The sequence below is a fragment of the Lytechinus variegatus genome, chromosome 1, assembly GCF_018143015.1.
Source record: "Lytechinus variegatus isolate NC3 chromosome 1, Lvar_3.0, whole genome shotgun sequence".
NCBI lineage: Eukaryota > Metazoa > Echinodermata > Echinoidea > Temnopleuroida > Toxopneustidae > Lytechinus > Lytechinus variegatus.
In genome coordinates this window covers 50,022,602-50,038,906 of record NC_054740.1, presented here as the reverse complement: position 1 = coordinate 50,038,906, position 16,305 = coordinate 50,022,602, and the positions used below count along the sequence as shown (strand labels likewise).

Sequence of the window (16,305 nt, the reverse complement as noted above, 5' to 3'; positions counted from 1 at the left end):
GAAGCTTCAAAACACATGAATGCATGAGTGGTGTATTTGAATTATTGCAGCACGAAATAAAATGGTGGATGCCCCCGTGGATTCTGAACAAAAAGAGCTTATTGTCATGCAACAAAAACATTACGCGGTTGGCTTAAGAGACCTCGATGGTTCTACGCTGTAGGCCGGCACCAGAACGTGTGAAGGTATGGTGAAAATCTTGGGTGAAATGTTTTTTTAATGCGAATGCAGCTATGCATGTCATCAGATATACCTCAAACACGTCGCCTTGTTATGCTGACATCTGAACTACATGTAGTACGTTCAAAGTCCACCTGGGCTCCCATTTCATAAAGAATTGCAATAACAGATTATGCACAATTTCTGAAGTAAACTCACTATCAGCCAGTCAAATTGAATTATTTCAATAGCTTAAAACTGTTATTGCAAATTCATGATTTATGAAACGGGCACCCGATAACTCTCTTATCAATATGACATTAAATTGATTTGGTAGTGAGTTCCATTTTTTCTGTATAGGTTGGGCCCTCAACTCGGCTCATCCTAGTGCAAAATTGCGAATGCATATTATGCTAATATATTGAAAATATGAAATTTTTGAAATGTTTTCACGCTGTCTTTACCATGTTTATATTGATTTCACTCATCTGCGATTCTTGGAATATTTGCACAACTCTTGGAATATCTCTGGTATTCCAATCTGAGACATCCAATATATAATTTCTAATTTGTTGTCCTTTGTTTTGTTTTCTTTTGTATGTGTTTGAATGCAGCAGGACCCTCTGGGAGAACAGTGTACGTCACTGATGAGGCTACCCTGGATAAATAAGACTTTATAATAATAATAATAATACCCCCCAAAAATGTAATTTGTTATTTCAAATGTTATATTTTTCAAATTACTTTCTAAGTTAGTCAGTCTACATAATCTCTATGGAAGGGGTCAGAGGCCTTAAATGCAAGATTCTCAACCAAGACGTGGATCGGGGAGGGGGTGAATGTATGGGCACACCCCTTAAATTTTGAAACAAAGACATGCCCATTAAATTGCTTTATTTGGGACTGACGATCTTTTTTTTTTTGGGGGGGAGGGGGTGTCAAGTTTATCTCTGGAGAGAAAATTCCTTTCTTCGGGAGGGCTGATGGCCTTTAAAATAAAATTACCTGATTATTTATTTATTCAAATGTTTGTGTGTTTATTTATATGTTAATTGAGTTTGGGGGTTGTCAAGATTTTCAGGTGGAAAAATGCTCTTCATAATTATGACTAGCACACTACACCCCTCATCACTTCCGGAAAGCTTAAGCTTTAGTTTAGACCCAACTTTTTTGTATATATAGGCCTATATATATATATATATGTGTGTGTGTGTGTGAGTGTGTGGGTGTGCGTGTGTGGGTGTGTGTGTTTATTGTTGTTCGTTTTTCTTTGCTTTACATGTATAATTTTCATAATGTTATTTTTATTGTATGATTGTACCTTATTCATGTCTATTGTAAAATATGTATATGTTCTTTTTATCGTTGCAGGGCCTCTTTTTAAATCAGTTACAAAAATTGAAATGGATAACCTGTGTAAATAAAACTGAAATAGATAAATATATAAATAAATAATTATGAAATGATTGCCATTTTGGGGAGTTTTTGATCGTCTAAATTTTCGGAGTAACACCCCCCCCCCCTACACCTCCCCCCATGTACTGTCAGTGTCATTCACATAATTGTGCCACCTTCTTAAAAATAGAACACTAATTGGAAATGTAAATATTTATTCTTAATTTCTGTCTAGGCCTTGTGGCAGTCATGTAACTAAATATCGTGATTGTCTTGCGAATTGTCATGGACTCTATACCCTTCAATTTATCGCTTGAAGGTATTCAAACGAAAAAAAGTCAATTTAACCGTGCGTGCTTATTTAAATGAATAAAAATCCCAAAGAGGGTGTATCAATGTTATTTAGAAAAGGTGAAATGAGAGAAGTGCGATTTAAAGCCTCATCAAAATCGGTTGATAATAAATAAGAGTTGTGGAAATTTCAGATGCATTAAAACACTTTTTATAGGGATCCACAAATTGGCAGAAAGCTTTCAAAATCGCTGACTTGGGAAAATATCGATCACTTGTTTTGTACACAAATTTCCAGATTTCCCCTTTACCTATACATTTCTGCTTGTCTCTTTCCTGAGCCTAGCACACACGAAGTTAATTATATCTTCATATCATTATGTTTTGCTTGGGAGGCAAGATGCGGAATGAAACATATTGGGGAAAATCTGAAAATTTGTTTACAAAACCAATGAAGAGTTGTCCACTACAAACAGCTAATTTGAAGGACCTTTTATAAAAATTGATAAGGATGCATCTCACTATCAAAAATACGAGCGCGCTGTGCGAGCTGCAAGGTTTTAGAAAATGAGACCTGAACGCGATATTTTGGATACTTTTTTTAATCATAAAATAATCAATAGGACATTCCTCACTAATCCCAGATGATGATTACCAAAAAAATGCTCACAATGTTACATTTTTAAGTTTGAATATCTTTTTTTTCAGCACGGGCTCGCGTTTTCATAAGTGAGATAATATCCTTTTCGTAAAATACTTCGAACATTTCATAAAATGCCCCTTTTTCGTGTTAGTATGTCAATAATATCATCCCAAATACGACCCTTCTCACGAATTGCCCTAAACAGTCCTTATAATCTACCATATCCATGTCAGTAGGTCCTGTATCAAAACCTTCTAATCACGCTTTATAATTATGAATGCAAAAAGAAAATGCTTTTAAAACTTTTCAGGTCTTAATACCAACACTTTTTAGATCGCATTCCGTAATCTCGGTACTCTTCATGAGCTAAGCAGACTACCCCCTTCACAATAATATATAAATGTCAAACGGTGCTTTAAACATTCCCTAATATAATTTATCAGCATTTGTGTATGTCAGGGGCGTCGATCCATTTTTCGGATTGGGAGGTAAAATCATGAATCAACATTTCAAAGGCACTCGATCAAACAAAACAAACAACTCTTCACACACATATCACACACACACACATATCACTTTTTTTTTTTTTTTTAAACAATTTCACACCTAGTTACCAATAATGCATATAGCATTTCCATTTATTCGAAAGCAGGATAAAAGAGCATTGTAGATTAAATGCCTTGCTCACAGGCATAGGTGCCGCGGCCGGGGATCGAACCCCGGACTCTTTTATGTATAGCAAGGCGCCTTAGACCACTCGGCCACGGCACCTCCATCACACACACACACACACACATCACACACACACACACACACATATATATATATATATATATATATATATACAGTGCGTATCAAAAAAAGTTTACGCTTTGAAAAAGTCCTGGGAATTAAAAAATACACAACACGTGGGTAATTTTTTCACATATGATCTTGGGTTTGGGTCTCATTTATCCAATGAAAGTAAAACATTTGTCAGAATGTTACACTTGAGTGAGCACTGTCCATTTCTGGAAAGCTCGCAGAAATCTGTTTGCGCAGAAATGTTCGTTTTCATGCTGTGTCAAGTCGAAAGGACGAAATAAAACTGACACTACGAAAGATTTACCATACATTTCTCTTGCACTTTCAGTCAATTGGAATAAAACGGATAGATCTAAGCATTTTGTGACAATTTTGCCACCCAAATTGAAATTTCAACATTCAATAAGCACAACCTTTACCCTATTTGTGCCAGCTGGATCTGAGGACATAACTGAATCTGAACAAATTTTTATATCAGACATCTCCAGCATTTTTTCACTAAGTTTTTATCATTGAAAGTTGGTTTACATTTCATTTTTCATTCAATACTTGTTTCTCCACACTTTTCCCAAGCTTAGCGATGATTAACAAAATGAAAATCAAGCTTAAGCCATTCCATGTAAATCACAGCTCAGTGTAAAGCAAATATCGTCACGATGGCCTCGGTGTGTGGGGTAGTGGGGTGGGGCAAAATGCACTCTTCGAAGTGTTTTGGGCAAGGAAACAAGTCAAACAATGTAGACGATATCTTCAAATCACTTTTACTAGCTAAATTCCATGTGTTCTTCATGATTAAGGGCTACTTTTATTCGCATAACTATTTCAAATTTCTGCGCAAATCATTTTTCACTAACTTTTCAAAAGTAAGTGGTGCTCACTCAAGCGGAAATATTTTTTGACAGTTATATCGCCATTTGCTTTAATGGACCTGTACCAATGTTAAAATGTGGAACAATTTTCAGGATATTACAAATGTATAGTTTTACAGGATTTTATCAATGTGTAAACTTTTTTTGATACGCACTGTATATATATATATATATATATATATATATATATATATATATGGAAGAAAAGATGACTACGAAGTGGTCGTTGCTCCTTGCTTCTCCATTTAATCAAGCTTTCGATAACTTCGTAGTCATTTTTTCCTCTATATTGACCCTCACCACTATGAATGACCGCCAGTGTTACGAGGCTTTTGGAAAATTTCTTCCGCTATATATATATATATATATATATATATATATATATATATATGTATGTATATATACACACACACACACACACACACACACATATATATATATATATATATATATATATATATATATATACAGTGCGTCCCAGAAAAAAAAAACTAAACCGAGATTTAGTGATGATTCAATTCAATTCAAATTCAAATAAAACATTTATTTTCTTCCATTTCATTAAATTTTTCGTTAACATAAATTTATACATAAATCAATTTGTTATAAAAATATAAATATATACATATTGGGTTAAAGGAAGAAGGCGTATAAGGCTGAGGCTTGTGGCGGGATATGCCTGAAGACAAAAAAACAACAATACAATACAATACAATACACAATACAATGAAATGGGCAGAGAAAAGAAAAGGAAAGGGAACAAGAGAGGGAGACGTGAGCAGGGAGGCGTGCATGAATTACTAAATAAAATAGAATGCTCAACAAAATATCAGTGGGGGCAAAATATAAATGCCGCAACAACAATTTGTCCATGGTTCACGTTATCATGTTTAAAGTCACAAGGAGACGTAAGATGGGAAATATTTATATTCAAAACGAATGTTGTGTTGGAAGATGTTTGGAATGCATATTTGATTATTTGAGTGGGTATCAAAATGATGTATGTTGGAAACGTGTAAATGAATCACGAAATTTTTGTGGAATTTGAGAATTTAAACGCCTGTAGAGAAAATGACATTGTTGAAATTTGTTGATGCCTTCTAATTTCAACAATTTTAGGGAATAAAACAAATTTGTGTTATTTGCGGGTGGTATTTTGTCGTCTGGAGAAATAATACGTACAATTTTATTTTATCATAACTTAATATTAATCATAACTTAATCGTAAATACAATAGACAAATGACCTACCAATGTAAAGCTTAGAATCTCCTCTTTCAACTGAAATTACTTTGATTATTCCTCATACATGCATGAGTCAGCAAAAACAATTTGAAGAAAGGATACTAAAAACTCATTTGGCGGGGGGTATCTGAATTTCAAAAAAGAAAATCACGTGCCTAAAAAATTCAATATCTGCTATTTTATTTGATACCTTATCACAGAAAATGGTCAAGAAATTAAAAAAAATGTAAGCGCGATCTGAAAAAAATGGAATTCCGATCCGAAGAAGGGTCAATAAGCATTATTTCAAGCACTGTGTTGGTAAATTTTTAAGTGGTTACGGTTAGCATTTAATAAACAGTGAGAGCGCAAAGCGCGAGCTGATTTTTTTTAATGATCATATTTGACATAGGGACGAGACATTTTAAGGACATTTTGTCATAATATGAAAAATAATGACTACCTTCCTAGTCCTCTTCCTAAACTCGAGATGAACTCGTTGATATTCCATTCTGGAAAAGGACAATGTAATTATTAGGACTTCATAAATATGTTATCTTATTTATACATGTAATAGGCCTGGTGAGAACGTGAAAACTGGACAGTTTAAGCCCTTTATAAGAATAGGATGCTTTGGCACATATATATATATATATTTTTTACCAATGCGAGCAATAATAACGAGCCAAAATTTTTGATGAAACTGTCATGAAATGGGGAATTTTCAGTATATATATATATAAAAATCAACTTAGAGGTTTACATCATTACTCACCTGGATCCGCCTATGAAAAAAGGGTATGCCATTTTTTTGTTTATTCATTTGCAAATTAAAAAATGCCTGGATATTTAAATTCCAGCGTAAATGTACTTCAACAAAAATTCCAATGATAGATGGAATCATTTCCCGTGCGGAACGTGCGGAGAAATCATAATTTTGTATGGTACCACAGATGTAAAATAAACAAATTTTAGACTGTATTTGCTTAATTTGACGATTTCTGTGTAACTTTAGTTCAATTTCTTTTGCACTTACAGAATTATTGGGGGCAAAACACTATGCTTGCCCCCGATATTTTTGTTAGTGGGGCGATCGTCCCCGCCCCCCCCCCCCATGCCTGTACCACTCCAATGGCGGGATGCAGTCAAGGATGGGTTGGATCACGATGTTCAGCTGGGTGTGCTTGAACCTGTACCTTTTGGTGAGCCTGTCACTTGGCGCCATAGGAATGTTGTTTGTGCCAAGAAGAATGGCAAACCGAGAAGGGCTGTCGACTTCCACGCCCTCTATGCTCATGCCACTGCAAGACACACCACACTCATTCCCCTTTTCTCCAAAAGGTCAGTTCCACACGGCAAGAAGAAGACTGTCTGTGATGCTTGGAATGGCTAGCACAGTGTACTCATCTGCCAAAAAAGTCGCAATCTCACAACATTCATCACACCCTGGGGTTAGATACCAATACAAAACCGCGCCTCAGGGATACATCGCTTCTGTCGAGGGCTACACCAGGCGATGAGACGACATTTTATCAGCCATCCCATGGAAGGCAAAGTGTGTTGATGACGCCTTACTCTGGGCTGACACATTGGCTGACAGCTTCTTCCAAGCAGTCGAGTGGCTAGACATCTGTGGTAGGAAAGGGATCATCTTCAACCCTACAAAATCCACACTTGGCGCAGATGTTGTCGAATTCGCAGGCTTCAAAATCACTACTGACAGTGCCCGGTCATGCGAGAAATACCTGCAGGCGATCCTTGATTTCCCAGCACCGTCCAATATCACTGAGGTGCGGTCATGGTTTAGGCTTGTCAACCAATTGCCTTCAGCATGACAGATAAGATGTTACCATTTTGTTAGCTCCTTAAGCCCAGTAAGCCATTCGTCTGGACTACTGCCCCCCCCCCCCTCAGCGTGCCTTTGAAGATTCCAAAGCTGTCATTGCCGGCGAGATCGACGATGGCGTGAGGATATTTGACCCATAGCAAGCAAGCAGACCTGCCTGGCAACGGACTGGTCTAAGGATGGCATAGGCTTCTGCAGTATAACACTGCACCTGCGATGGCACTATCCCCTTCTACTGTGTAACAGATTGGAAAGTAACACCTGTAGGGAGTCGGTTTACTCATGCTGCTGAATTCCACTACGCCCCAGTTTAAGGTAAGGCACTAGCAGTAGCGTACGCCCTTGACAAAGCACGATACTTTGTCTTGGGATGCGAGGATCTGATCATTGGCGTTGACCACAAGCCACGTATTACTCAAGATTTTTGGCGATAGGGCCTTGGAGGGGATCCCTAATCCCCGCTTGCGGAATCTAAAGGAGAAGACACAATGGTACAAGTTCAGAATGTTCCATGCCCCTGGCGTCCGTCATCGAGGAACAGATTGCCTCTCACGTCACCCTACACGCAAGGCAGAGAGATTGCACCTCCCAGATGACATAGCCATGGTTGGTGTCATGCCGCTGTCGTTCCTGCATTCACCGACGTTAAGGGGGGGGGGGGCTTTAGATCTTGGAGCCTTACACTGATTCTGTTGAAGTCTGCACACTATCCTCTGTCATGTTTGCCCTGGACTCTATTCACCTCAATCGGTTACATGGGATAGAGTAATTACTGCAACAGCAAGTGATGACAACATGCAGACCCTCCTCGAACTCATCGAATCTGGCTTGCCTGCACACCGCCATGCATTTCCCCACCCACTGCGTGAATACTTCCAGTTTCCCGATGGACTTTCTTCGGTTGATGGGGTCCTCCTCCTCAATGATTGTGTACTTGTTCCTCCTTCCCTCAGGGATGAAGTCTTGACCCACCTGCATGCTACTCGCAAAGGGTTGCCTCGATAACTGCTCGTGCTGAAGATTCTGTCTTCTGACCGGCCTTCCCTATTTCAGTGCATCTGTGCAGACTATTTTCATTACATAGTGGACAGGTACTCGAACTGGCAAATCGTCGTACGGTCTGCACAGGGGCCGACATTGACTCATCACATGTCTCCGTCGTGTTTTCACCACTTTCGGCATTCCTAATGAGCTGGCTTCTGATGGTGGCCCTGAGTTCACAGCAGCAGCTTCGCGTCATTTCCTTGCGGATTGGGGTATCCATCATCGTCTTGCCTCTGTTTCATTTCCCCACAGCAACTGTCGAGCTGAGGTTGCTGTGATGGCCATCAAGCGCCTCATGAGCAACACGGGCACTGCTACTGGCTCCCTGGAAACAGATCACTTTCAACGAGCAATACTTCAGTATCGCAACACCCCGAACAGGGATACAAAGCTCTCCCCAGCCATGTGTGTCTGTGGCCACCCGATCCAGGAATTTATCATCCCTGGCAAATACAAACCACGCAACACCTGGTGCGAGACCGAGGCTCCAGGCAAGGGAGAAGGCCCTTCGACCCATCACATGAAGGGAGCATAACGCTGGAAGGAGCACATTTATAAACGGCTTCTTCCCCTTGTTGTTGGCAACCACGTCCGTGTTCTGAACCAAACAGGGCCGCATCCTCTGAAATCACACTATATGGAATCGCAAGTTTCTACGGCACTACACTCCGGTACATAGGCCCTTGCCCACAAGGACGGTGGAGGACATTGGCAGATCCTTGACTCGGAGAAGACAATGAATGGAGGGGCACTGAGTATTGTCTGTGAACAATGCTATGCCCCTCCAATGCTTTGTCTTCCCTGGGTCACAGTCCACCACTGGTGGAGGATGACCTTTCGTGCCCGGAGTTACCCAAACCCCCCATCTGCCCCATCGATCCTGACACCGGCTGATGTGTCTGGTGGACTATCACTATCTCGATGTGCGGGTTCGCCCACTCCGTCTCCTCGACAGCAACCTGAGTCCATCACCGAAGCCTGCCAAACACCGGTGGTGGATCAACCTGATGGCTCCTGTCAACAGCTCCCTGTTGATGTCTTGTCATCCCCGTCCGGCTGTGCTGCCCCAGCTGCAGTTCCTCGTGAAGCACCCCCTGCGGTGGCTGTTCGACCTCCACCTCCTCCTACTCCATCACCTGAGGATGACATCATCGCTCCTGCTGCCACCCCAGCTCCTTCGCCCAGACGGTCTCTCCGTCGGGCCAGCGTAGACCTGCGTGGCACTCAGATTACGAGATGTCTCTAAGTGCTATGACATACTTTTGGTGTTCTTGGAGATTCTGTCTTACGCATTTTGCTCCTGCTGGTTTTCGTGTTTGCTGGACGTTACATTTTGTTTTTCTTCTACTTTCTGGAGTTCACTGCTTGGAGGAGCCTTTGAAATAGACATTGCTTTTTGGACAGGAATTTCATCTTGCCACTGACTCGTTTTAATTCACTTCAAGTCGTGTCAAAGGCTTGGGGGGATAAAGGATTCTAAAACCTACTTCTGCTGTTCTGCTCTTTCTAAAGTTGTGAACATTACTGATAAACTGAATAGAGACAAACGATACAGAGACCTATTTCTCCCCCCCCCCCCAGCAGCTCTACAGTGTAAGAGGTCTCTCCTGAAGATGGGGAGAAAAACCACAAGGAAACTCGCAGGTCTGGAAACTCGGCTATATCAACTGATAAGATCCACATTATAGATCCACATAATGGACATTAGAAGTCCTCTAATCGCTACACCAACTTTCGTCATTGGCAGTGTCCTGGCATGAAGTGTACTACCGCTAATTCGCCATTTTTGTCTCACATGCATAGCAGAGTAAGAGTTCATGAAACTTGGCCATAAGTTTGATCAAGTCTTGCCTGTTAATGAACTTAGACCATGTTGGGGCCGGGAATCAACATCAAAATCTTAACCTAACTTAAAAAAATATAAGGACCTAGTTCATGAACCTTGGACATAGGGTTAATCAAGTTTTACGGAACATCCTGCTTGAGTTTTCAAGTCACATAACCAAGGTCAAAGGTCATTTGGGGTATAAACTTTGGCCAAATTGGCGATATATGTCGAATTACCATCATAATTTTAAAAGTTTATAGATCTGATTTATAAACTTGGACATAATGGTGGTGTCACACCTTGGCGTTTTAGACAGCGTATGCCCGACGTATCAAAATTTCTCTAAAACGTCGGCATACGCTATACTTAGCGTATTCATAACGTATTAGTAACTTATATCGAACGCTTCGTTAACTTATAAGTAACGTATTCCAACGAATGCTTGGCGTATTGCTGGCGTACACAACTTATGCCCTACGATAGCCTAACTTACGCATAGCGCGCGGCAGCGTATCGCTGACGAACACGTGTCGTAGCCTATAAAAAGGCTGCCGCTCGACTATTCAAATCATAACCGCACGATACATCACCGTATCAACACCACCGCCATGCCGAAGAAAAGACATCTTGTGCGAGTTTCAGGTCACATGACCAAGGTCAAAGAACTTTGGCCATGTTGGGGGTATTTGTTGAATTACCATCATAAGTAATTCTGTGTGTTGGTCTAGTTCATTAAATGTATTGTTTAACTTTGTGAGCAGCTGATTTAAAAAATTCTCAAACCAAGATGAAACATGTGTAGTGCATGTATTAGAACTAATAAACCCTGAAAACAACCATTATTGAGAATGAAAAGCTAAAACTTAAAGGCAAACCCCGATTTTGTAAATAGGCGTCTTATAGACACCTAACTAGTACACATAAGTGGATGGGATGAAATTAAGATGGTGTTTCCGGTCACTTTATATTTCAATTTTTGAAGCACTAAATAATTATTTTCGAACGCAATTTTTTCTGGGCTTCATTTTTGTAACATATCCCAGACACAGGTGACAAGTGTGACCTTCTAGCTCAGATGTTTTAAAAGTCAAACCAGTGTTAACCAATCACTGTAAGATTGAACTAAGAGTCACTAAGTATCACTGAACATCTCATGCGAGTTTCAGATTACATGACCAAAGTCAAAGGTCATTGAACTTAGGCCATTTTAGATTAGATTTATTAGATTGCTGTCATAACTTTCAAAGTGATATACCGTGTGTCTCAAAAAAAAAACGTAACACTTTTGAAATGGTTGCCAAATTGAGCATATATTATTTCATGAAAAAATGTCAATATGTATGGAAAGCTAAAGGACCAACCTTTCATATGAAATGAAAAAAAAATCATGCTTCGATGAACAGGGTTCACTTAAGTTAGAGGTATGAAAATGGGCCTGCGCAGGATTTTTCCTTCCAATTTTGGACAGGTATAGCATACAAAATAAATTTGATATGAGATATTCATGATCGATGGATTAAGAGTAAAAAGGATGTTTTGAATACCAGTCCTTTCTCTCTGTCATTTATCAATTCCCCAAACACCACCCATGCCACACACACACACACACACACATCAACTTCCACTCCCATCTTCATGTATCATTGATCTGGTAGATGTGAACAGGATGAAGGAAGAATTGGAAAATGTTTAATTGAAATATTCAAAATCATAATTGACATGCAACCCACTCTCCTCCCCCACAACCTTTTCCCATCCCATCACCTACCCCTTGCCTTTTCTTTATCTGTTTTCTTCCGTAAATCTGTTGTAAATAAGAAAAAAATAAAAGAAACATGAACATCTTTAAAAAAAAAGATTTAACTTGTTTTTGTCATGTCTGCCCTAATGTTTGTGTGCGTGTGATAATTGGTTTGAGCAATTGCTTGATGGAATTAATGTTTCAGTGATTTATCGATTGATTTCATTGATCAAAATGAGTGACTGTTTAATGATTTGATTATTAATGGAAAAAAATGATCCACCAAACTTTCAGAAGAAAAGTGATAAAAAAGGAATAGGAGTAGGTGAGAGGATAGGAAGAAGGTTGTATGTGTGTGTGGGAGGGGGAGGACAGTGGGTTGCGTAATGTTAATTATGATTTGGAATATTTCAATTAAGCCAATTCCCATTCATCCTTGATCCCGTTCACATCTACCAGATCAATGATATAATAAGATGGGAGTGGAAGTGTGTGTGCGTGTGTGTGTGTGGGGGCGGGGGGGGGGGTGGGCGGTGGTGTTTCGGGATTGATAAATAACAGAGAAAGAGGAATGGTATTCAAGGTTTTCAAAATATCCTGTTGATCCATCGATCATGAATATCTCATATCGACCTTATTTTGTAAGCTACAAGAACTTACCTGTCCAAAATTTGAAGGAAAAATCCTGCGCAGGCATTTTCATGCCTCTAACTTAAGTGAACACTGTTCATCGAAGCATGATTTTTTTTCCAATTTTTCATATCATATGAAAGGTTGGTCCTTCAGCTTTCTATACATATCGACATTTCTTCATAAAATTACATATGCTCAATTTGGCAACCATTTCAAAAGTGTTACGTTTTTTTGAGACACACGGTAGTGTATAAATTTGGATATAGGGGTTATCAAGTATCACATGATCATGGTCAAATGTTAATGAACGTAGTATTGTATCATTTTTTTGTGTATAATTATTTTATAGTAGTTTCGAAAGTCAGCACTGCGGCTATATTGAATCGCGTGATACAGATGAGACTACCAGAGGCGTTCCACTTGTTCTTAAATTTCCCCTCTCTCTTTCTCTCCCTCTCTTGGAATTATATGCCACCACCTTTCTATTTTTTCCCTTCTCCATTTTTCTTATAAACCTTATTATTCACCCCCCGTGGTCTTACTACTCCCCTCCTCTTAATTCCCCCCCCCCCCCGTTTCTCCCCTCGCTTCCTCTTTCATTTTTTCTCTCACCTGCAGAGCAGAGTGAGACTATAGGCGGCGGAATCAATACCAAATCTTAACCAAAGTTAAGTTTTTGAAATGACAGCATAACTTAGAAAGTTTATGGACCTAGTTCATAAAACTAAAAACATAAATTTAAGCAAGTATTACCTAACATCTTGCCCAAGTTTGAGGTCACATGACTAAGGTCAAAGGTCATTTAGGGTCAATTAACTTAGACCATGAATTTTAAATGTTGTAAAAATTGGTAATCCATATACCCATCGAGACTTAAAATTGGCTGCATTGGTGATTTCATAGCGACGTAAGGCTTTTACTTCAAACTAATAAACAACATGCTCACTTCATAATATTTAGATTAGTGCCCCAGGGGAATAGAGTACTTAGGAGATAACTACCATTTCCTGATAAGTAAACGACCTATGTGAAAGTTGTCCCTACCACTTATCATAATTAACTTACCCAGTTTTAAACGTCCAATTTACAGTCTCAGGGAACTCAAAACAACCAGAACTTTCTTAATTACTTGTCTGATATCTTTCAAACTTTCGCCATTTTGTTTACCTTAATCCTTTACCAATATGTTTCATCATTTTGTTCTACCATTTTACAATAAACTGTTGTCAGGGCGAACTTCTCTTTTAAGTGTGCAGGATCATATAGTACCTATATTTGTGTTTCCCTTATTTGAATTTCATTCTATTTCAGTTTACACTGCAAGAATATAAATGTTTTCTCAATGATGCCATACAATCATGATATTCTGCATAATACACACCAAACAAAAATAAAGGACAAGGGTAAACAGGGCATTGTGTACTGGATAAAGAATTATTTTTCTCATTCAGAATCTCTTTTGTAAAATATCATTATCAATTTGCTCAATACATGTACAATGATAACATTACCAAATGGTTTCATAGTACAAACTTTACATTTGTAAACATTATGGAAAAATTAATATAAAGTCAAAGTTAGCTATAGTGACTTATCACAGGATAAAGACAAAATATTCACTTTATATGTAATCATCATCAAGCTGTATATATATCCTAAAATTTATATGAAATATTACTCCAAGCAAAACAGGATGGCATTTCAAAATTATCTATGTGTACCCTTTTTTATTCCTCAATCACGAGAATCACATAATCATAATCAAATGATCCATTGTTACATGTTTCGACAAAGTAATTGAAATCCTATAATTCAACTTGGTCAGTACATTTCCCCAAACCACAAGTATGAACAATTTTTTCATTGTTTTTCTCCCTTTGTTTATACATAATAATGAAAAACCTACATTAGCAAATTTTAACACCTGACTCATGTAATAGGAAATCTTCTGAGCTCAATTTGGCTCTTCATAAGCAAGTGCATTTATAAGGTGACTTTATTCAGGCAGATATTTGGACCCCCCCCCTTAGCTACTCAACATATAGTTTTAGTGTGATCTGTTAACACCAGCATTTTCTCTGGGTGAAAGGATGAACTCATTACTTCATCCACCTCATTCTTGCTTTCAAATTACTCCCTATACTGCAATGAACAATTTAGTACACAGATTTCTAAGCACCTTGATACATATTCAACTGTATTTTTTACACCCAAGCAAACAAAAGTAGAATAATGTCATGAAAATCAGGTAATAATTCATATCTATTCAATACAGCTAAATGTAATTTTAACTATTGATGAAAACAAAATTGTCTGGGGATATTTTTAGACCTGTCAAAGGCATTTGATACCATTGACCATGATGCCCTTCTCAAGAAACTTGAACATTATGGACTTTGTAGTGTAGCATTGAAAAGGCTACCACTAAATGAACTTGTGTCGTTCAATTGTGCATTGTTCATGTTCAAACTACAATCAATGCCTCAAGAATGTACCTTAGAAAATTATTTCTTCAGAATTAAAAAATATGTAATTATAATACACGTCAAATGGATCTTATCGGTCAGCCATTTGCGAGAAAAAATGTCACTCTGACCTCCTATCATATATCCTGCATTAAAGAGTGGAACAGTTTTCCTGTTGATATAAAAACAAGTGGAACGCCTACAGCAGCCTCGCCTGCATTACGCAATTTAATATGAAAGCAATGCTAACTTTGAAAACTATTATAAAATAATCATTCACAAAAATACCATTCATATAATGACATAATACCACATTCATTGACCATAAATGACATTTGAATGGTGACTTAAGACTTGTCAACTACACCCATGTCCACATTTCATCCACTCTATCCATAAACTTTCAAAGTTATGATGGCAATTCAACAATTACCCCAACATGGCCTAAGTTTATTGACCTTAACTGACCTTTGACCTTGGTTTTGTGATACTTGATTACTCTTATATCCCAATTTTTATGAACTAGATCCATAAACTTTCAGAGTTAGGATGGTAATTCAACAGATACCCCCAACACGGCCAAAGTTCTTTGAAAATAAATGGAAGAGGAGACAGCAAACAAAAGTAGATGGAATGGGGAAGCTCAAGATCAAAGAGTGATGTGATAAAATTAGATAGGAGTAGGAATGGTAGATAAAAAAAAGATTGAAAAGATGAAAAAAAAATGTTTAATTGGGTACCGTACACAATCTTTAATCATAGCAGAATGCATTAAACTTCAAATGAGTGGTCTAAAATGCAAAGGACTCTTCTTACCTTGGAGGCCCCCCCCCCCTCAATGATTTGCGAAATATTTTCCCCACGTCAATTTTTTAGACCACGCCGCTCGCTGACTTTTACTTTCAAGTCATGCGTAACTTTTGAGACCAATTTTGCATCACCATGGTAGGTGTTCAAAAATTATGCAACAGTATGTAAGTGCATGTCAGAGAAAAGATTGCTTAAAAAAACGATTTTTGTGTACAAAGTAGATGCAAATTTTCTTTTCAACCAAAAATCATAAAGGTATGATTAATTTAGTTTTGCTGGTCTAAATGTATTTATTTCATGATTTTTATAATCTCAGAAGAGTGCCCAAGAAATTTCATTGAAAAAATGATGAAAAACAAAAGGTAACAAAACAAGGAAATACATAAGAAATAGCAGAAAACAATATAATACATAAGAAAATGATTTGATATCGCAATTTTCTTCATGTAAACTAGCTAAGAACACCACAAAGAGTTTCTATACCAACGATTAGAACATTTGGAGCTTTATTTAGGGAGTCAGAGGAAAAAATATGATTTTGCATACTAATTATG

The 16,305-nt window shown here is 38.1% G+C and overlaps 1 protein-coding gene across 1 annotated transcript; it reads left to right on the top strand.

Annotated features, from left to right (window-relative positions):
* Nucleotides 1-9,010: 9,010 nt before the first annotated feature.
* On the top strand, nucleotides 9,011-9,520 carry LOC121430934 (nascent polypeptide-associated complex subunit alpha, muscle-specific form-like). The gene has a single exon (XM_041628372.1). It carries the CDS (start codon nucleotides 9,011-9,013, stop codon nucleotides 9,518-9,520), a length of 510 nt encoding a protein of 169 aa, XP_041484306.1.
* The last annotated feature ends 6,785 nt before the right edge of the window (nucleotides 9,521-16,305 follow it).